General features: G+C 47.7%; 1 protein-coding gene across 5 annotated transcripts in view; it reads right to left on the bottom strand.

Moving 5' to 3' along the window:
* Positions 1 to 324: 324 nt before the first annotated feature.
* The window catches only part of TNIP2 (TNFAIP3 interacting protein 2), a 34,756-nt gene continuing 13,511 nt past the window's right edge, over positions 325 to 21,569 (bottom strand). For 2 of the 5 annotated variants that reach the window (XM_058719674.1, XM_058719673.1), the window contains exons 2-6: positions 5,646 to 5,933; positions 4,127 to 4,216; positions 3,081 to 3,347; positions 2,832 to 2,951; positions 325 to 1,168 (exon numbers count right to left, since the gene is read on the bottom strand). In XM_058719674.1, the coding sequence (XP_058575657.1) occupies positions 902 to 1,168; positions 2,832 to 2,951; positions 3,081 to 3,347; positions 4,127 to 4,216; positions 5,646 to 5,933 (1,032 nt within the window). In that variant the 3' untranslated portion in view covers positions 325 to 901. Of the gene's footprint in view, positions 1,169 to 2,831; positions 2,952 to 3,080; positions 3,348 to 4,126; positions 4,217 to 5,645; positions 5,934 to 7,977; positions 9,196 to 17,700; positions 20,701 to 21,569 lie in introns of those variants that run through there. The other 3 variants (XM_058719676.1, XM_058719678.1, XM_058719675.1) reach the window with 3 other exon arrangements.

Raw genomic sequence — 21,569 nt, 5'->3', positions numbered from 1 at the left:
ATGAGGGTTCAGGGAATGAACCCTGGCAAGCACTTGGCACGGCACCTCAGCCTCCCCTCCCGCCTTCTCTTTGGGGTCACTGATCACACCTTGCTCTGTGTGGCTCTCATGTGCTCTCAGCAGGTACCTGCACCCTCTCACCGCATTCCCAGCCCTTGGCTACACATCCTGGGCTGGGGTGGAAACAGACCGAAGGCAAAGCGGGGCTGGCACCAGGTCACGTGGTCCCTGACAGGCAGGTGGCAAACACAGGAGCGCTTCTCCGCCTCCTCAGCCAGTCTGACTGAAAATACTGCAGCCCCCGGGACACATTCTCAAGAGCAGTCACCATAGCAAGTGTATTTATTATAAAAATAAGTAAATGTAAAATGTCTTTTGACTTTGAGATAGGTGGCAAATGCTATTGCAGTGCATTTCTGTGAGGACACGTGTCTCTGCGGTGGCCGAGAATAGTCCTCGTGTGCAATGTGTTGCCACAGGGCTCAGTCTACAAACCTGGTCCCGACTCAACAGAACCGGGGGCCCACACACGTGGTCCCTGCAGGCAGCCACCTCTTCCCAGCGAGCTGCAGCGGCCCAGGCGCAGGCTGACTGGGGCTGTCATGTTGCCTGTGAGCGTTCGTGCGCCCCCTGCTCCTGGTCTTGACCGGACAGCCGGCCGGCGGGGGGCAGGGAGGGGCGCACTCCATACCAGAAGCCAAGCCAGGCCCTCCCAGAGGCAGGCGCCCCACGAGAAGTTCCCTCCAACTTGGTGTGTTCCACCACCCAAGGATGACCAAGGTGAAGGATCAGAAACCCCCTTAATCTGTGCTGGGTCCTGGGTCTCAGGGGATCTCGCCCCCGCCCAGGGCCGAGCCCCCTCAGAAGCCACAGGGTCACAGGTAGCTCCAGCCTCAGGGCCTCACTGGCAGCACTCAGCCACGTGCCTGAAGAGCTCCTCGCCTTGCTCGTCATCGAAGTGCTGCAGGCAGTGAGGGCACTGAAGCTCCCCCTGCCCTCTCCGGGTCGTTGCTCCAGGACACCTGCCCTCTGCGGAGAAGTCCGGCCCCTGAGATCCAGTCCCGGCCCTCCGGCCACTGGGTGCCACAAGCTCCAAGACACTGGTCTCTAAGTACTTGGGGGTTTTGCTCCCCGTGTGCGTCCGGCAGGAGCCCCGCTCTCGGCAGTCCTGGAAAGAAGGCAAGTATCCGTTCACATGGGCCGCACTGCAGGCCACAAAGCCAGGTGTCGGGTTCTAGCACTCGAGAAATTTCTCCTGTCCCTGAATGGGACTTGCAGCCCCTCCCCACCTCCTGGAGTAGCCCAGAGCCCAAACACGGTGGGGCCCAGTCGCAGACGCTCCTGCACAAGTTCAGATGGGGCCCGCTCCCTGCCCATCAGCCCCATACCCCTCTGTGGAGAGACAGAGGTGGAGCCAGGGTGGGGGTCCCTCCTAGCTCGTCCCGGCGCACGCCCTCCAGACATCAGTCACGAAGCACCGTGGCCTGCATGCTCCTCAGCCTGGTGCTTCTGAAACTTCACATCTGAACTTGGGCTTTCCTCTGTGGGCCTGGGGCTTATTGCCCGCCCCTTCTGCACTCCTGCCCTGGCTCCTCAGCAACGGCAAGTGCTCCCCCACATTCGAGGGGCCACAGGCTGCAGCTGAAAAGGATGCAGAGGCCACGTAATGCAAACGCCCTGTCCCCCAACAGACTTGAAGTGGGTCCTGATCATCCCTGTTGGCCCAGAGTCACTGACAGGCTGCCTAGAACCACACCTTTAATGACCTTTCAATCCAAGAGCACGTGCTTCCTCAAGTTCGAGGCAGCCAGAAACCCACAGGTGAAACCCGATCACAGAAGACCGCCCCTGCCTGGGCCCATGGTGGAGCATCCTCAGCCAGAGCCTAGAGTCCCAGGGCCTCAGGAGAACCCAGAATCTGTGATGGGAGCTGCTAAGGCCGCTGGGGACGATGAGGTCCTCCCGCACCTCCTTGTTAGCCTGTGGCCTCGGGGGGAAACAGGCCGCGGGCACGGTCCCCACCCACTTCACCCGCCAGTAGGAACAGCTGCCTCTGTCCAGGCCTGGTGCTCTGGACCGAGTCCAAGAGGGTGAAAGAGAGGGTATCCCCCGTGACTCCCTGCACCTCATGCAGGGTGGGAGCAGAAGCCACCGACGAACCCCAGCAGCATAGTACAGGCAACACCCAACCAGATGGGGCAGCCCCGAGGTCAGCTCAGCATCCCTGCTCAGCCTGGTACGTCAATCCCCAGAGGTGCCACTACCGTCCAGTCCAAACGTTCTTGGAGGGGCCCAGTAGGTACTGGCTGAGGGGCTAAAGAAACCAAACTCTCCCAGGGTCTCCGCAGAGCACGGAGAGGGTCCAGGGCAGAGGGGAAGAGGCATGTGGGCGCCATGGGTCCTGCACCGAGAAACTTACCAATTCTGACTCACGCCAGGCCTCCCTAGTTGGGGTGGAGGCCTACTGGCCTGCAAGGCCCATCTCCATGCACACGGGCCGTGGGCCCAGGGACGTTACTAGACACCTGGGAATGGAGTAACCAAGTACCTGTGCCTCATCGCGAGGAGGGGACACGTATGAAGGAAGCTCCTAGCAGGAAGCCTGGGGCCCAGGACGTGCTCACCGGGTGCATGACCACGAGCATGGAAGGCAGGACAGGCCCTGTGGACTGTCACACAGTGTGACTAGGAGCTCTTCCACCCCCATGCCCCAGGGGCTGGGCAAGGCAGCTCTGACCTAAGCAGGGCAATCAGGGTCTCAGGCCGATGCTTGAAATTCGCGGAAAGAAAAATGAGAGAAATGCCAGGCCTCAAGAGGCCTCGTACTCTACCTGCCTCCGGGACGCCTGGTGCCGCAAGGCGGCCACCTGCTCCTCCAGCTCTTGAATCCTCCCCTGAGCACGCTCTCGATCGGCCCTTTCCGAGGTGAAATCATCCTTGTAAGCAAGAATCTGAAAGGAGGCAAGACACGCGGCGGTCAGCACGCGGCGCCATTTCTGCTGCTCCGGACGGAGAAGGTGCCCACCTGGCTCCCCCGCCACACACACACCTCCCCCACCCTCCCCCACCCAGGGCCACACCTGCTGCTCCAGCATCTGCACCCGCTCCAGTGCCGCATCGCGGGCCCTCCTCACAGCCGTCAGCTCCTCCTTCGCTTCCACACAGTCATTTATCTTCTCCTCCAGCTGCCTGTTGAGCCTGGAGATCTCCTTCCTCATCAGCTCAGGAGGGGAGGGTCTCTCGGGCTCACGGGGGGCCTGTAGCCCCTGAAGCTGCGCGTGGAGCCCCCTCACATACTCGTCCCTGCTGGCATCGTAGCGCTGCCACTTGGCGTTAAGGTCTTCTACCTGAGGGGATGTGGCCGAGACACGCGGTGAAGGCGGCCCCACGCTACGCCACGCTTTGTGTTTTTAAGTTTAAACTTTTTCTTCAAATGTTTATTAAATTCCAGTTAACATCCAGCGTAATACTGGTTTCAGGAGCAGAACTCAGTGCCACTTGCAGACACCCCCAGTGCTTTGTCGCCGTCCCCATCTAGCCCGTCCCGCCCCCCTCCATTAACCCTGTTCGTTCTCTATCGTCAGAGTCCCCTATGGTTTCTTGTCCTCTCTTCTTCCTCCCCCCACTTCTGTGTTCCTCTGCTTGCTGTCTTAGATTCCACACAGGACAGAAATCACTTGGCATTTGTCTTTCTCGGACCATGAAGCGCTTTGTTAGCAACAGTTAGCTAATGAGTTCTTCCCCTTAAATGGAGGTCACCTCACTTTGCTCTTCTATCCAGAGGGGACACGGAGAGCAGCAGACACGTCTGAGGCACGGCGGTGACGTCCGCCAGCAACTGTTAAACACAAGTGGACTCGGTGCGGTTTTCCCTCCTTAAAAGCCATACTCGATAGTAATTCTTGCACCTCCTTTCTCGACCTACCAGTTAGCCTGAGGGGACAGAGCAGGACGGGGCACATTCTGTGCACTTTCAGACAAAAAGGTCAGGTCTCGGCATGGTGGGTGTCAGCCAAAGTGGCCTGAGGTGGGACACAACCCCTGAGCACCATGGAGGACAGGACCCCCCTACACCTGCAGTTCACAAGGGCAAATTCTTCTTGAATGAAATATGACAGATACTCACATGGGTCACCTTCTGTCTCAACAGTCGATTTTCTTCCTGTAACTTCTCGATAACATCCCGGACACAGGTGTCCCCGCCTGTACGCTCTGGCTGCATGACAAAGGGAGAGTGGGAGGGCACTGTGTCGCTGAACATAAAAAGTGCAACAAGAGGGGAGGAAGCTAGACCCGCGGACCAAGGTCGCAGACATCATCACATCCAGCAAGGCACCAGCTGGCGGTCGTTCATCAGGTAGAGACGCGAAGTGGAGACACGAAAGGACTCCCTGCTTCCCGGAGGTGGTGGGGGAAGGGTGTGCTCTGCCCTGACCCGGGCCCACCACCCACCGGGGCTCCCGCTGCCTGACATGCTCTGTCATGGCTCGGGGGAACAGGGGGCTCAGTCCCATTGTGTGGCAAAGGACACGCCGGCCCTGGGCCACAGGGGGCAGGCCTGGCTGGGAACCCATCATGTCTGCAGACCATCAGGGTCAACCTTGGTGGCTTTGTACACAGGGTCTGACCCACACCATGCTCATGCCTAGAAGCCACATCCCAAACCGCCCCTAACAATGGTAGGCAGCCCTAACCGAAAAGTCTCGTTTGAGAAGTCTGAATCCGAGAAATGCAGTGCATTTAATAGAACAGAGGGCTGTATGTTGGTGACATCATTTTTGAGAATTCCCCTTGAAAGACAAAGGAAGTATGTATCCTCACGGCGCAGCCACTGGGAAGCCCCGGGTGACTCAGCCAAGTCCCAGGCTGAGAAATGATGCTGATTTAGTGACTGTAAGAGCCTCCAGCCCCCGGCCACCATCGTGTGTAGCTACTTTCAAATCCCCGCAAGGAAACGACCCAGTGACTCAACGTTGGAGAAGAGCACCCGCCTCCTCCCAAATAGCACTTTCTTTTGGCTTCTCAAGTACGCGTGGTTCCTTCCGAGGTTCCCTTTTAGTGGAATCCACCTGAGAACAGGTGGTTCCCCATGCGAGCTGTGGCAAAGCCGCCGCTAAGGGGCCGGTCAGCCCATCCCCCTCAGAACATCGCAGCGCATTCCTCAGTGAACCTGGTCGCAGCCTAAGAGAACTGCCCGGAAAGGACCCCGCTCAGCAAGCCCACAGCCAGCTGTGCCGAGGTCCACGGCTGGGTCGGTGCCGCTCTGTGCAGGTGCATGGAGCACACGGAAGGCCAGCACCCACGGCCCTGCGGGCCTGCGCATGGGGCCTGTGGGGGAGCTTCCTCATCCGCCTACCAGCCGCGGCTCCACCCTCTTGTCCTCAGCTAACCGCGGCTACAGAGGCCAAGAGGCTGGGCTGGTGAAGCAGGCTGCCCTGCTTTCCTATCACATTTTGCACGTTCCATCTTTCTAGAAGAAAGCCCTGAAGAGACAGGCTTTGTCACAACCAAGAGGAGTCTCCTTACTGGTGGGCTCTGGGCTCCCCAATCCCCGCGGTTACTGAGGGATCCTGCGGTCTCTACGCGACGCCTCCTGCCCCGATGTGGTCTTCACTGTAATTTGCTTACCCACGTGCATGGCTTACCTCAGGACTTTTCTCCCTCGAGTCCCCCTGTGTGCGCTGTCGTTCATCCAGACACTTGGCCAGATGCTGGCACATGTGGGCAGTGGCGGCCAGAGTCCTCCGCAGCTGATGGGTCTCATCGGCCAAGGAGCGGCACAGAATGTCGCTGGCAGCCCGGGCTCGTTCCTTCTCTGCCACGCTCTGCCGCAGCAGGGCAACTTCCTTCTCTCGCTCATGCTCCGGCTGGCTCATCAGCTGCTGCTTCTCCTGCTCTTTTTCTTCTAACTGCTCAGAAAGTCTTTCAATTTCCTAAGTGGAAGATTTAAAAGCACAGTTTATTAAAAGAAGGTAAAAAAACAAATGTTCATAAAACAAGAGAAAAGTTCGGCACAGACACCCCATCACTAGATGATGAACAAACTCATTCAGAGGCCGGCTTTTGAACTATAATTAAACTGGAGTTCTCGGCCTATAATGTTCTTTCTGAAACTTCATCTACAATTCTGTTTTCAGGGACGCCTGGGTGGCTCAGTCAGTTAAGCACCCAACTTTGGCTCAGGTCATGATCTCACAGCTCGTGGGTTTGAGCCCCGCGTCGGGCTCTGTGCTGACAGCTTGGAGCCTGGAGCCTGCTTCAGATTCTGTGTCTCCTCTCTCTGTCCCTCCCCTGCTCACACACACACACACACTCTCTCTCTCTTAAAAGTAAACATTAAAAAAATAGAAAAAAAATTTTAATGTTTACTTTTAATAATTCTATTTTTATTTATTTATTTTTACGTTTATTTACTTTTTTTGAGAAGAGAGACAGCATGAGCTGGGGAGGAGAGAGAAAGAGGGAGACACAGAATCCGAAACAGGCTCCAGGCTCCGAGCTGTCAGCACAGAGCCCAACGTGGGGCTGGAACCCACGGGCCACGAGATCATGACCTGAGCCGAAGTCGGACGCTCAACCGACTGAGCCACCCAGGCGCCCCAATAATTCTATTTTTATTTTCACAAACAAGTTCGTAATTTTAGATGGTACATCAGCAAATGACGAAGTGTGGCAACTGCAAAGACTCCTTTATGGGACGGACAGAAGCTGCAGCGGGTCAGTGCCTAGAAGGTACGTCCTCACTCCTGGTACTTGGAATGCGACTTGACTTAGAAGCAGGGCCCTCACAGATGTGACTGGTTAAGAGGATTAGAACAGACCCCGATCCAGTGACTGCTGTCCCTATACAAAGAAGGAAATATGGACACAGACACAAGGAAGGAGGTGGTGTGATGAGAGACCGGAGAGCTGCGTCTACAGGCCAAGGGGCACCAAGGGCTACAGGAGCCACCAGAAGCTGAAAGAGGCAAAGACACACCCACTCTGGAGCCTCCAAGGGAATTTGGCCCTGCCAACACCTTCCTCGGGCTTCCAGGGCAGAAGGGCAGATGATTAAATTCCTCTTGTTCTAGGCTCCCAGCTATGGGACCTAATCCACCCACCGCTGATTACTTCTTTAAAAGAAAGTCCTTAAAATTACAGTCTGCTCTATACCTGGCCTTAATTTTGTACCTTCCTGTCTCAAAGAACTGCAGCGCCTGCAAATCTTTGAGGTGACACTGGGTGTGCGAATGTGACCCAGAGATGGAGCACCAGCCTTGGGAGACGCAGGTCAGGTCTGGGCTTCCCCGGGAGGGTGTGGGCAGGAAGGACTGGCCTCCCGCGGAGGAGCGAGCTCACCCCCACCACCCATCCCTCACCCTCACCGCCCCCCCGCCAACATGAGTGTGAGGGGGAGACACACGGGGACCCTGGAACCTTCTCAGCACAGCAGAACAAAATGCTGGGCCACATTACTAAAGGACCCCTGAAGTATTATTCTCTTACGTGCTTGAAACAAAAACAAAAAATATGCATGGTTGTAACAAACTCCACGAAACCTAATTCCTCTTTTGCCACCAACCCCTCCACCCCAAGCGTCACTTTCCAGAGGCAGCTCCTATCCACCATGTGGGCACAGGTCTTTCCAGAATGTGTTTAGGCATCTACCACACCAGTCTTCATACACAAATGGGTCCTACACCAGCACACTTTTCACCGCTGTCTCCCTCCTAAGGAACACCTCATTCCACAGTAGATTCCAGATTTGCAGGACACACTTCCAATTGATGGACATGGGCCACTTCCTTACCCTCTGGTGCAAATACATGCACAGGAAACATGCCCAGAAGTCATACAGCTGGGACCGTTTCAAGACTGGATTAAGAAGTACCTGGTGAAACTGGGGAACACAGCCCGACACAGGGCCCCACCCTGTTCCTGGGCCCATGCCTGAGCCCATGAGGCAAGGGCTCCTCCACCCAACACCCTGTGCACCTGGGGTGGCCTCCGCAGGAGAAGTGCAGCATGTGCCTCCATCACTCTAACCAGGTGACCCAGAAAACATTCTGGAATTCTCGCCCTCTCAGGGAGTTAAGGGTCCTTGCTTTCCCACTTTCTTTGAACTTCACTCTAGAAGTTGACAGCAAGAGAAGAAAGAAGAATTCCTGGTAGGATGGTCAATTCGGCTCTCTTAACAAAGACCTAGAGGAAGAGACTGTTCTAGACCCATAATCCAAGACAGGCCCGAAAAGAGAGGCTGGAAGAGATGAAGTGAGGAGGTCAGACCCTAGCAAGTGCGACATGTCCGATACTCAGTGCAGAAGAGGTGACAGGATGAGGACAATGGGTGTGACAGAGTATAAGAAACCACACTGGTGATGAACCCAAAACGGATTGTCACCACAGGTGTCCAGTGCCCACATTCCCTCCCCCTCCGTGGATGGCATCCAGCCTGGTGAGGCCATTCCTTTCATTTTTCCACTTTATGACCTCACCCGTGAGTGGAGTCCAGGCCTTTCTGGACTGAAGGAGGAAGAGGCCTTTCCCTGAAAGTTGGCCAGTCGGCATTGCTACCTCCTCCCAGCACACGACCATTCAGCACCAGGCTGGAGCAGTGGGACCTGGAGGGGCTGTATCCACGAGCTGGGGGCTGCCAGCTGTGTGCCAAGTGGCTTGGCCTGGATGTGGCCACTACCTGATACACCACAATGGGTATTTACACAGCTGAGAACCAACCATATGGCCTCCTTAACATAAAATCCTATAAACAGGGAAAAGAAGGCCAAATCCCAGCGTGAGCTCAGGTTCCCAGTGCTGATCATTCCTGTGACACTGAGCCTAAAAACACAAAACTAGGCCTGTTTATTAGCCTGGAATTTATTTTAAAAATTGACCACTTTTTAAAGGCATTTCAAGCTGAGCAGGGGCCTTGTCCCATGTTCTTACTGTTTAGACGGTACAGCAAGAGCGTCTCATGACCACCTCTCCCTCTGAAGTGTCCAGACTCCTGGCCGGCCACTGCTCACCCCTTGCCCGGCTTTGGTTTCCCTCTACCTACATCACAGCTTCGGTGTTGCTTTGTTGCTACTGTTGGAAGGGAAGTGCCTGAGGGCAGTGACTTTTCTATTTAATGTTTATTTTTGACAGAGAGACGGAGAGCGGAGAGCGGGGAGGGGCAGAAAGGGAGAGAGAGAGAATCCCAAGCAGGCTCCACCCTGTCTGTGCAGAGCCTGACATGGGGTCAAAGTCACAAACTGAGAGATCATGACCTGAGTGGAAATCAAGAGTTGGCCGCTCAACTGACTGAGCTTTGCAGGCGCAGTGACCTTTTTTTTTTTTTTTTGCCATTCTCCCTGATCTTAGACCTTGTTACCCTCAACAGTGGCTCAAACTTGTATATGGAGTACACAGTGCCTATAGAGGTCTACCCTGAAATTTCAGTTATTCTGGGACACCTGGGTGATTGAGCATCTGACTTCAGCTCAGGTCATAATCTCGTGGTTTGTGAGTTCAAGCCCCACATCGGGGTCTCTATTCTCAGCGAGGAGCCTGCCATGGGTCCTCTGTCTCCCTCTCTCTCTGCCCCCTACCTTGCTCTCTCTCTCAAAAATAAACATTAAAAAAAATTTTTTTTTAATTTCAAAGTTATTCAAATCAGCATGACAGAGAAATAAATGTCTCTATCCTGCTCTGTATCTAATACTGAAGTTTATTCAGGGTAAATACATATCTATGCATGATACAGAGATCAACATATCTACGAATATGTGTAATATGAATACAGACAGGAATCCTGTGAACATACCGATAAGGGCTAGTGCCCGGGAGTCATGAATTTAACAAGTAACCACAGTGACAGCAAGAGCTGCTACTGCTCGCCACAGCCTTGGTGCCAACTGTGCAATCTCCGTACATCCTACAAGACAGCTTCTCCCATCTTTCCCATTCTACAGATGGGTAAACCGAGGCTCACAGGGTTGGCAGCCACTGGAGTGACCAGGTGAAGAAGCCACTGCAGCCTTGGTGCCTCCAGGCAGTACAGCCTCCCTGCGTCCTCTTGGGGCCGGAACACCTCAGGCAAGACCTGCGTTCCCAGGGTCCTTCCTCACTGGTCAGCGGGAGACAGCGTGGACACGTGCATGTCTATAGACAGCACGGCAGCATGTCCTCCAGCTCAGGGGGCTCTGGCTCCACACTCCAGCCCCAGGCTCCGGGCCCAGCCCCATGTGGATGCCAGTAAATGTCTGGGAACAAGACTGGACGACACAAGGATCAGGACCTGGGCCCTGTTCTCAACCCGCCACAAAACAGCCATGTAACAACCAGACCCGGGGCCAACTACAGTTAGTTCTGAAGGACGCACCAGCCTTATTACTGTCTTAAAAACCAGCTTTCAAACATCAGTTTAGAAATAACCTAGCTTGGGGCGCCTGGGTGGCTCAGTCAGTTGAGCGTCCAACTTCGGCTCAGGTGGTGATCCTGGTCCATGAGTTCAAGCCCCACGTCGGACTCTGTGCTGATGGCACTCCTGGAACCTGCTTTTGGATTCTGTATCTCCCTCTCTCTCCGCCCTTCCCCCACTTACTCTCTGTCTCTCAAAAATAATTACAAAATATATACTAAAAAGACATTACCTAGCTCACATGGAGGCTTGTGGGTGACAACAGTACCCTACTCGGGGCTGGCATCTTCCCTCACAGCTGGGAACCTTCCAGAGCTAGAGAAACAAAAGCAAATCCACTGGGCAGAGGGGGGGTGCAAAACATGTCGGGAACCCCCCAAAGAGTGGCCTGACGTGTCCTCACATGCTGGAGGGACCCCAGGACTTCGGCACATGTCACTCGTTCTGAAATTGGAGAGAGACGTCCTGGCTGATCCGACCAAGTGCCTTTGTTGAATCTATGACTGTTCTCATGGACCACAGTTGTCAGAAAGCCAGGCTTGTCACAGAAGCCCAGCTTCACACACACATGATGCACATGAGTCAGCAAGCGGGCTGATGTCCCCCAAGAGAGCCTTTTGCTGGGACCCACAGTTCCATGGCTCCATACACAGGACACAAAAGTGTGAAGAATTCCATAGTCTTGTGAGTTAACCTTAAGAGGCATGGCCTCCTGGCCCTCGTCCCTGTATTCGTCTGCCCAGGCTCCCCTAACAAAGTCCACAAACTAGACAACCTAGAACAGAAATTCACTCTCTCACAATCCTGGATGCTCAAAGTCCAAAATCCAGGTATCAGCAGGGCCATGCTCCTTCCAGGGCAAGAAGAATCCTTCCTTGTCTCTTCCAGCTTCTGGTGGCTGCCAGTGGTTCTGGGCTTGTAGATGCATCACTCCAATCTCTGTCTCCATCTACACATGGCCAACTTACACGGACAACCAATCACCAATCCACCGGAATCCAGTTTGCCATCCTTTTTCATTTATGACATCTTGCAAAGACCCTTTTTCCAAAGAAGGCCCCATTCACAGGTTCCAGATAGAAATGAATTGGGGAGGGGACACTGTCCAACCCAGTACAGTCTCTGCCTCCCTCTCTTTCCTGGGCATCCCTCAGTGAGAGCAAAGGCAAACAGGAATTTCAGGAAAGGCCAGTTAACTGAGGCTTTACCACAAGTGTCAAGCATGTATCCTGAGAAGCAGTGATAAGAGAGCAACAGGGTTCTTCCCCTCTGGAAGAGTGTAGTGGGGGAGCAAGGCAAAAAGATAAGGACAAAACCTAACGTCACCTGCAGGGTTCTGAGAAGATGGTGAAGCAGGAAGCACCGGGAACCTACCTCCCCACCAAAAAATGGCTGTGCTGGCAGGACCCATCGACTGTAACTGTTTTGGAAACCTGGAGTCTATTGAAGGATTCCAACTTCTGGAGGAAGACTTGGGCAGTCAACTGAGGTTAATTTCAACCAATTTCAGCTCTTAGCCCATCCCCTACACCCAGCCACCTGCAAGTGTTTCTGGAGCGGCTTGCAGTAGTCTTGCAGGAGCCAGGGTAGGCAAAAACACCCTGTCCTGTAAACATTGGAAATGTGTGCTCTGATAGCTTGCTCCTTCCTATCAGAGAGGTACAAACACAGAAAGGCAGCCATGGTTGCTGCACCTCCCCCACTGTTGCAAAGACCCTCCCCTCCATCTGAAGTGACTTGAGGGCGATTTAAAGGGATACAGCTCTCCCCCCACTCTGCATTTTTCTGTCCCCCACCCCCGCCCCCGCTTAGGGAACCAGACACCAAAGACAAGGACTTTCATGGCTGCCTATTTACATACATACATAAAAATACATACACACATGCACAAACACAAAATAAAGACACTTTCAAAGGCAACTACATATAAAGAGAAAATTAGAAAGTGCCTACATTAAAATTTTTTTTAATGTTTATTTTTGGGAGAGACAGCGAGTGAGGGAGGGCTGGGGAGATTGGGAGACACAGAATCCAAAGCAGACTCCAGGCTCCCAGCTGTCAGCACATAGCCAATGCAGGGCTCGAACCTACAAACCGTGAGAGCATGACCTGAGCCAAAGTCGGACACTCAATCGACTGAGCCATCCAGGCACCCTGAAAGTGCCCACATTCGACCAGGGAACAGCACAGGCTCAGAAGAGACCCGAGCAAACCTGAAGTTACCCCTCAGGCTGATCCCTGGCACAGAGGCAACCTACAAGAATCAAAGGAAAAAAAAAACACAAAACCTTGAGGAAGAGGGAGAATCTAATTTCCAGACATAAAACATTATTAGATCCAAATGCCCAGTTCCTAACAAAATACAAGGCATAGAAAAACATCACAAGGCATACAAAGAAAATATGGCCCATCTGAAAAAAAATAAATCAACAGACATCCCTTTTAAAGATCTGATGGCAGATCTTCTAAACAAAGACTTTAAAACAACCATCTTAAAAATGTCAGAGAAAGAAAAGATACGGAAAAAGTCAAGAAAGCACTGTATGAACAAAATGGAAATATGATTAGATTTTAAAAACCTTAAGAAACCAAAATGAAATTCTGAAGCTGAAAAGTACAATAACTGAAATGAAAAACTCGCTAGAGAGTTTCAAAGGCAGATTTGAACAGGCAGATGTATCAGCAAAGCTGAAGATAAGACAATGGAAATTACCAAGGCTGACAGAAAGAAAGAAAAAAAGATTGAAGTGAACAGCCTGTGGGACCTGTGAGACACCATCAAGCAGACCAGCACATACACTGTGGGCGTCTTGAAAGGAGGAGAGAGAGAAAGAGACAGAAAGAATATTTGAAGAAATAATGCCTGAAAACTTCCAAATCTGATGAAAGACATGAATATAAACATCCATGTAGCTCAGTAAACTCAAAGTATGATGAACTCAAAAAGACTTACACCAAAACACATTATAATCAGACTTCTGAAGCCAAAGATAAAGAATCTTGAAAGCCACAAGAGAGAGGCAACTCATCACATACTCAGTAAGAAAATCATTAGATTATTCATCAGTCACTTTGAAGACCAAAAAGCAGTGAGCCTATATATTCAAATGCTAAAAGGGAAAAACTATTTGGGGCACCTGGGTGGCTCAGTCAGTTAAGTGTCCAACTTGGCTCAGGTCATGATCTCACAGTTCAGCTGTGACAGGTCAGAGCCTGGAGCCTCCTTCCAATTCTGTGTCTCCCTCTCTCTCTCTCTGTCCCTCTCCCACTCATGCTCTCTCTCAAAAATAAACATTAAAAAAATTTTTTTTCTAAATAGCTATATAAAATAAAGTTCCCTTTTTAAAAAAAAGAAAAACTGTCAACCAAGAATCCTATACCCAGCAAAACCGCACTTAAAAACGAGTGAGGGTTAAACTACAACATTCCCAGATAAACAAAAGCTGAGGGCATTCGTTACTAGACTTGCCCAGCAAAATGCTCAAGGGAGTCCTTCAGGGTGAAATTAAAGGACGCTAGACAGTAACTCAAACCTGTATGAAAAAATAAAAATGTAGATACATAGGCAACTACAAAATCTAGTATTATTGCAGTAATAGTTTGTAATTCCACTTTTCTACACAATTTAAGAGACTAATGTCCTTTTTAAAAGTTACTAGTCTAGGGGTGCCTGGGTGGCTCAGTCGTTTGGGCGTCCAACTTCGGCTCAGGTCGTGATCTCGCAGTCCGTGAGTTCAAGCCCCGTGTCGGGCTCTGTGCTGACAGCTCAGAGCCTGGAGTCTGTTTCAGATTCTGTGTCTCCCTCTCTCTCTGACCTTCCCCCATTCATGCTCTGTCTCTGTCTCAAAAATGAATAAACATTAAAAAAATTTTTTTTAAATAAGTAAAGTTACTAGTCTAAAAGTATTATTGTAACTTTAGTTTACAACTCCACACGTTTTCTACATAATTTAAGAAACTAATGAATTTATTTTTTTTTTATTTTTTTTTTATTAACGTTTTTTATTTGTTTTTGAGACAGAGAGAGACAGAGCATGAACAGGGGAGGGTCAGCGAGAGGGAGACACAGAATCGGAAGCAGGCTCCAGGCTCTGAGCTGTCAGCACAGAGCCCAACACGGGACTCGAACTCACGGACCGCGAGATCATGACCGGAGCTGAAGTCGGCCGCTTAACCGACGGAGCCACCCAGGTGCCCCAAGAAACTAATGAATTTAAAAGAGTAGTTTATGTTTGGGGGCACATGATGTATAAGGATGTAATTTTGTGGGGATGTAATTTTGTGGGGCGCCTGGGTGGCTCAGTTAAGCATCCAACTTCAGCTCAGGTCATGATCTCGCGGCTTGTGAGTTTGAGTCCCACGTCGGGCTCTGTGCTGACAACTCAGAGCCTGGAGCCTACTTCTGATTCTGTATCCCTCTCTCTCTGCTCCTCCCCTGTTCACTCTCTCTCTCGCAAAAGTGAATAAACATTAAAAAAAAATTTTTTTTTAAAAGATGTAATTTTGTGACATCAGCAACTGAAAGGGGTGGGGACAGAACCATAAAGGAGCAGAATTTGTATTACTGAAGTTAACATTCAACTTAAAGTAGTATGACTTTAGAATGTTAAACATAATTCCCATGGTAACCACACACACACACACACACACACTCACACAAAAGCTGTAGAATATACACAAGAGAAAATGGGAAAGGAGTTTAAATGTTTCACTACAAAAATTTGAATTAAAAAAATATTGAATAAAAAAAATTTCACTACAAAAATTTGAATAAACAAAATACAGTAATGCAGAAAATGAGGGAAAAATGCTTTAAGCCATCTAGAAAACAAGTAGCAAAATAACAGAAGTTGTTCATCCTTATTAGTTCATCCTTATCAGTAATTAGCTTAAATATTAATGGATAAAACACAAGATCCAACTATTAGTTTTCTACAAAAGACTCACTTGAGATCCAAAGACATAAATAGATTGAAAATAAAAAGGATGGAAAAACATATTCATGGAAATAGTAACCAAAGGAGAGGTAGGGGTGCCTATACCAGTATCAAACAAAATACTTTTATGTTTGTTTATTTGTGAGAGACAGAGCATGAGCAGGGGAGGGGCAGAGAGACAGGGAGACACAGAATCCAAAGCAGGCTTCAGGCTCTGTGCTGATAGCACAGAGCACGCGGGGCTCGAACTCATGAACTGTGAGATCATGACCTGAGCCGAAGTCAGCACTTAACCGAAGGAGCTACCCAGGCGCCCATCAGACAAAATACTTTAATTCAAAAAAGGTTACAAAAGACAAGGAAAAACATTATACATTAACAAAAGGTTTAATATAGCAAGAAGATAGAACAATTATAAGCATTTGTGCATCTAACAACAGGCTATATGAAGCAAAAACTGACAGAACTGAAGACAGAAATAGTTCTACAATAATAGAGACATCAATATTCGACTCTCAGTAGTGGTTAAACAACCAGACTAAAGATAAGTAAGAAAAAGGCCTTAAACCACAGTAACAGATGTGTAAACGCCCACCCAGCAACAACTGCATACAACTGATTTTTGACATTTTCCAGGATATGTTAGACCACATATTAAGTCTCAGTAGATTTTTTTAAGTTTATTTATTTCAGGGGAGAGAGAGAGCACGCGACAGAGAGTGTGAGCGGGGGAGGGGCAGAGAGCAAGGAAGACAGAGAATCCTAAGCAGGCTCATACGGTCACATGGAGCCTGACGCGGGGCTCGAACTCACAAAGTGTGAGATCATGATCTGAGCCAAAATCAAGAGTCAGACACTTAACAGACTGAGCCACCCAGGCACCCCAAGTCTCAGTAGATTTTAAAATACAGATATCATATAAAGTGTCTTCTCCAACCATTAAAGGATGAAATTAGAAATCAACAACAGAAGTAAATCTGGAAAATACACCAAACTGTGGAAATTAAGCAACACATTCTTAAACCAATTAATCAAAGAAGAAATCACAAGAAAATTAGAAAATACTTAAGAGAAAATTAAAATGAAAACAAAATACACCAAAACTTACGGGATCCAGTGAAAGCAGTGTTAAAGGGAAAATCTTAACAAGCTATAAACTTATAAAACAAGCTATAAACATTTGCCTTTACAAACAAGAAAGATTTCCTGTCAACAACCTTTAATTTTATAACTTAAGAAACTAGAAAAACAAGAACAAACTACACCCAAAGCTAGCAGAAGGACAAAAACCATAAAGACAGAATAGATAAAAATGAAATAGAGAACAGAAAAGAACAGAGAAAAATCAATAAAGCCAGTACTTGATTTTTTTTTAAAGGTCAACAAAATTGACAAACCTCTTGCTAGGCAGACTAAGGAAAAAAGAAGACAAATTAACAAAATCAGAAATGAAAAGTGGAGACGTTACCATTGTAACAGAGTAGTATAAACAACTGTCACTGACAAACTGGATAACCTAGATGAAAGGAACAAATTCCTAGAAACACAAAACTTACCAAGGCTAAATCATGGAGAAATAGAAAAACTGAATAGACTTCTAAGTAGTAAGGAGATTGAATCAATAATAAAAAAAATCTCCCCGGGGCAACTGTGTGGCTCAGTTGGTTAAGGGTCGAGACTTTGGCTCAGGTCATGCTCTCATGGTTGGTGAGTTCAAGCCCTGCATTGGGCTCTTTGCTGTCAGCTTGGAGCCTGCTTTGGATCCTCTGTATCCCTCTCTCTCTGACCCTCCCCAGCTTGTTCTCTCCCTCTCTTCCTCTCAAAAATAAATAAACATTAAAAAAAAAAAAAAAAAAAACCTCCCAACAAAGAAAAGCCCTGGAACTGATAGCTTCACAGGTGAATTCCACCAAACATTTAAAGAATACCAATTCTTCTTAAGTTTTTTCAAAAAAATGAGGGAATACTTCCCAATTCGTCCTATGAGGCCAGCATTATCCAGATACCAAAGCCAGACAGAGACACTACAGGAACACTAGAGACCAATATCCCTTGTGAACAATGAACAAATGCAAAAATCCTTAACAAAACACTAGCAAACTGAAGTAGGCAGCAAACTAAAAGCATTATACACCACAAGTGGAATATTTTTACTGGAATGTAAAGATGGTTAAACATACAAATACTGGTGAATGGATGTTAACTAGTTTTATTGTAGTGATCACTTCTCAGTATATACAAATATCAAATCATTATGCTGTACACATGAAACTAACAATGTTATATGTCAATTATATCTAAAGGGGAAAAAACGCAGTTGACGCTATAACACCAGTGTATTGGTATTAGTCATTGTATTGGAAACTTAAGTTGGCTTACCTCTATACTTAACTCTGAGTTCAGTATTTTCCCACTACACATTCCTCCATCCATTTCACAACTTGCTTCAGGAAGTGATTATTTATACATCAGGGTAATTAACGCAGGAAACAAACCAAACTCTCCACAATTAATTGTCCAGAAAAAAATGATAGAAGGGCAGAACCCATTTGGTAACCAAACTAACCTGCAGGACTAACCAAAAACAGAAGGGGCAATCAGTGGGGATTATCACTAAGAACACTGAGTCCCTGCCCTTAGAGAGACAGCATAACAAACAATTCCACCTAGAAGCAGTGGTTTGAAAAGTGCCTGGGGTATATGGGAAGGATTTATTTACTAATCTGAGCACGCACTGGAAGGGCGAGCAGGGATCGTTAGGAGACTTGTCCAAGAAGAAAAGAGCTAGTGGCCACCATTTCTCTTCCCCTCCCTGCCAACCTAGATACCCAGACACCTGTGGGAGCCAGGATGAACACTTGCTACCTAGCTTGCTAACACTACGGCCATGCTCTTGCCCCCACATTCTCCTGTGGATCCACCCCATCTTAACTGCCTCGCTCAGCAAGAGTCCCTCCAAGGCATCTGATGTCTCATTGAGCAAGCAGCCCTGACAGTGGCCAACACTACTCCAAAGTGACTCCTGCCCTGGGAGAAGGGAAGATAACCACAGACACCAGGTCAACTGCAGCCCCTGAACAGTAGGCTGGGGCAGACATCTGATCTGACTGCTGGCCCTACCCACAAACAAAAACTTCATGCAGGGCAGCACAAAAAGAGAGCCCTGTGGTTCAGGGACACTGCAACCCTAACAGACTGGGAGCAGATATCTGGTCTGATGGCAGGTTGTCCCCATCAATAAAAGCCTCTCAGGGGACAACACAGGGAAAGAACCCTGAAGTTCAGGGGGGAAAAAAATCTCAACTTTCCAGAAATAATAAAGATTAGGGCAGAAATAAATGAAATAGAGACTAAAACCAATAAAACAGATCAATGAAACCAGAAGCTGGTTCTTTGAAAAGATCAACAAGATTGATAAATCTTTAGCCAGACTCCTCAAAAAGAGAGGAAAAGAGAGAATTTAAATAAAATCAGAAACGATAGGGGAGAAATAACTGACACCACAGAAATACAAAGGATTAAGTATTCTGAAAAATTATATGCCAACAAATTGGACAAACTTGAAGGAATGGATATATTCCTAAGAATATATAACATACCAAAGCTAAATAAAGAAGAAATAGAAAATTTGAACAGGCCAATTACTAGCAATGAAATTGAATCAGTAATCAAAAAACTCCCAACAAACTAAAGTCCAGGATCAGATGGCTTCATAGGTGAATTCTACCAAACATTTAAAGAAGAGTTAGTACCTATCCTTCTCAAACTGTTCCAAAAAATAGAAGAGGAAGGAAAGCTTCCAAATTCATTCTATGAGTCCAGCATTACCCAGATACCAAAACCAGATAAAGACACTACAAAATACAACTAGAGGCCAGGGGGCGCCTGGGTGGCTCAGTGGGTTGAGCATCCGACCTTGGCTCAGGTCATGATCTCACGGTCTGTGGGTTCAAGCCCCACGTCAGGCTCTGTGCTGATAGCTCAGAGCCTGAAGCCTGCTTCGGATTCTGTGTCTCCCTCTCTCTGACCCTCCCCCGTTCATGCTCTGTCTCTCTCTGTCTCAAAAATAAACATTAAAAAAAAATTTTTTTTAAACTACAGGCCAGTATCTCTGATGAACATAGATGCAAAACTTAACAAAATATTACCAAACTGAATGCAACAATACATTAAAAAAATCTTTCACCATCATCAAATGGGATTTACTCCAGGGATCCAAGGGTGGTTCAATATTCTCAAATCAATCAACATGATACATCACATTAACAAAAGAAAGGATAAAAAACATAAGATCATATTGATAGATGCCGAAAAAGCATTTGACAAAATACAACATCCATTCATTAAAAACTCAACAAAGTAGGTGTAAAGAGAACACACCTCAACATAGTAAAGACCATATATGAAAAACCCACAGCTAACATCATATCAATGGGTGAAAAACAGAGTTTTTCCTCTGAGATCAGGAACAAAACAAAGATGCCCACTCTCACTACTTTTATTCAACACAGTACTGGAAGTCCTAGCAGTAACAATCAGGCAAGAAAAATAGAGAAAAAGCATCCAAATTAGTAAGGAAGAAAAAAAAGTGATCATTTATGTGCACATAATGTGAATCACATTTATGTGATTCCACAATTTGAAGTGCAAGCTTCAACCTCAATCATCTTTGCATTTCCCTAGCCTAGTGTGTAAAAGAATGCAATTAATTAACACCTTTATAAGGTAGTAAAGGCAGTCTCAGTCTGCTCCAATTTAACTTTACAGCCACTTCCTGTATTATTCTCTACACTCTTCACTCTAATTATACTGGATTAACACTGATCCAGAGCCTTGTACAACCCTGACACATACACATGCTTGTAAAATGAATGTAAATATAATCAATACTGGGAAAAATGGAAAAACAACCCATAGTGCCTGCTCATACACATTCCACTCCTATGCAGAAGATGCTCAATAAACACCTAACTGGCAATGGTAGATGACATTCACATCTTCTGAGTACCACCTGTGTGCAGATTATGCTATGCTCTTTATATATGTTAGATCATGTGCTCCTCATAACATAAAACAATGTACTATACACCCATTTTGTGTATTTTCCACAAAGGCTATTATTTCTATGGTATCTGTTTTCTCAACTAGTATATAAGTTTCATAACAATAGGAATCTGCCTTTCTTGATCCTTTCTGCATTCCCAGGGCCAGTCAAAACATCTGGCATACAGTAGGCATTCAACAACTGTCTAATGACTAATGAATAAATACATAAATTGTCCTATGAGCTAGGTATTTTTATTTTAGTTTTACTGATGAGAAAACCAGAACATTAAGTGACTTGCCCAAACTAACATAGCTAGGAAGCAGCAGAACAAGATTTAAAATGTACTGTTTTTCGGGGCGCCTGGGTGGCGCAGTCGGTTAAGCGTCCGACTTCAGCCAGGTCACGATCTCGCGGTCCGTGAGTTCGAGCCCCGCGTCAGGCTCTGGGCCGATGGCTCGGAGCCTGGAGCCTGTTTCCGATTCTGTGTCTCCCTCTCTCTCTGCCCCTCCCCCGTTCATGCTCTGTCTCTCTCTGTCCCAAAAATAAATTAAAAAACGTTGAAAAAAAAAAAATTTAAAAAAAAAATAAAAATAAAAATAAAATGTACTGTTTTTCAGTGTTTAACACTTGCTTCTCATTGGTGCCCAATAATGAGAAAGAATTATAGCCCAGAGTACTTCTATAAATCCCTTGTGAACTCCCTACAAGGCAACTTTAGCAAGCTTCATCATTTTCTTAAAGACAGTGAAAAGGTGATGCTCATGACTAAGGTTACCCATGGCTTTTTGAAATAAGAGGTGCAGCATATCTATCTTCTGGACAGCAGTGTAGAAGGATCGGAGGCCAATGTGGACGAACTGGGCAATTATTAAGCATTTTAGTTATGTATTGATAGGCTCTGAATTATTTCTGTTTGCACTTTAGTTCTATTTTCTGCATGTTGCAAATTGATCGTGTTCTTGACATACCTATCATTTATTCTCATTTATACTATACCTCAAGATAATTAGACAATTGTTGATAAATATCTAATAATAATGACCTGAGAATTAAGCCTTTTAGGTGGCAAGAAGCACAATGTACGTGTTTGATGTTTGTTTTCTATCTATGAGTCAACATCAATCCCTTAGAGTGAACAAAATGTTATTATTAAACCTTTCCAATCAGACAGTTTTTCACTGGATTTGTTACACAATTATAC

The sequence above is a fragment of the Neofelis nebulosa genome, chromosome 3 (genome assembly GCF_028018385.1).
Source record: "Neofelis nebulosa isolate mNeoNeb1 chromosome 3, mNeoNeb1.pri, whole genome shotgun sequence".
Classification (NCBI taxonomy): domain Eukaryota; kingdom Metazoa; phylum Chordata; class Mammalia; order Carnivora; family Felidae; genus Neofelis; species Neofelis nebulosa.
The sequence above is the reverse complement of the archived record's forward strand: the minus strand, read 5'-3'. Positions and strand labels throughout refer to the sequence as shown.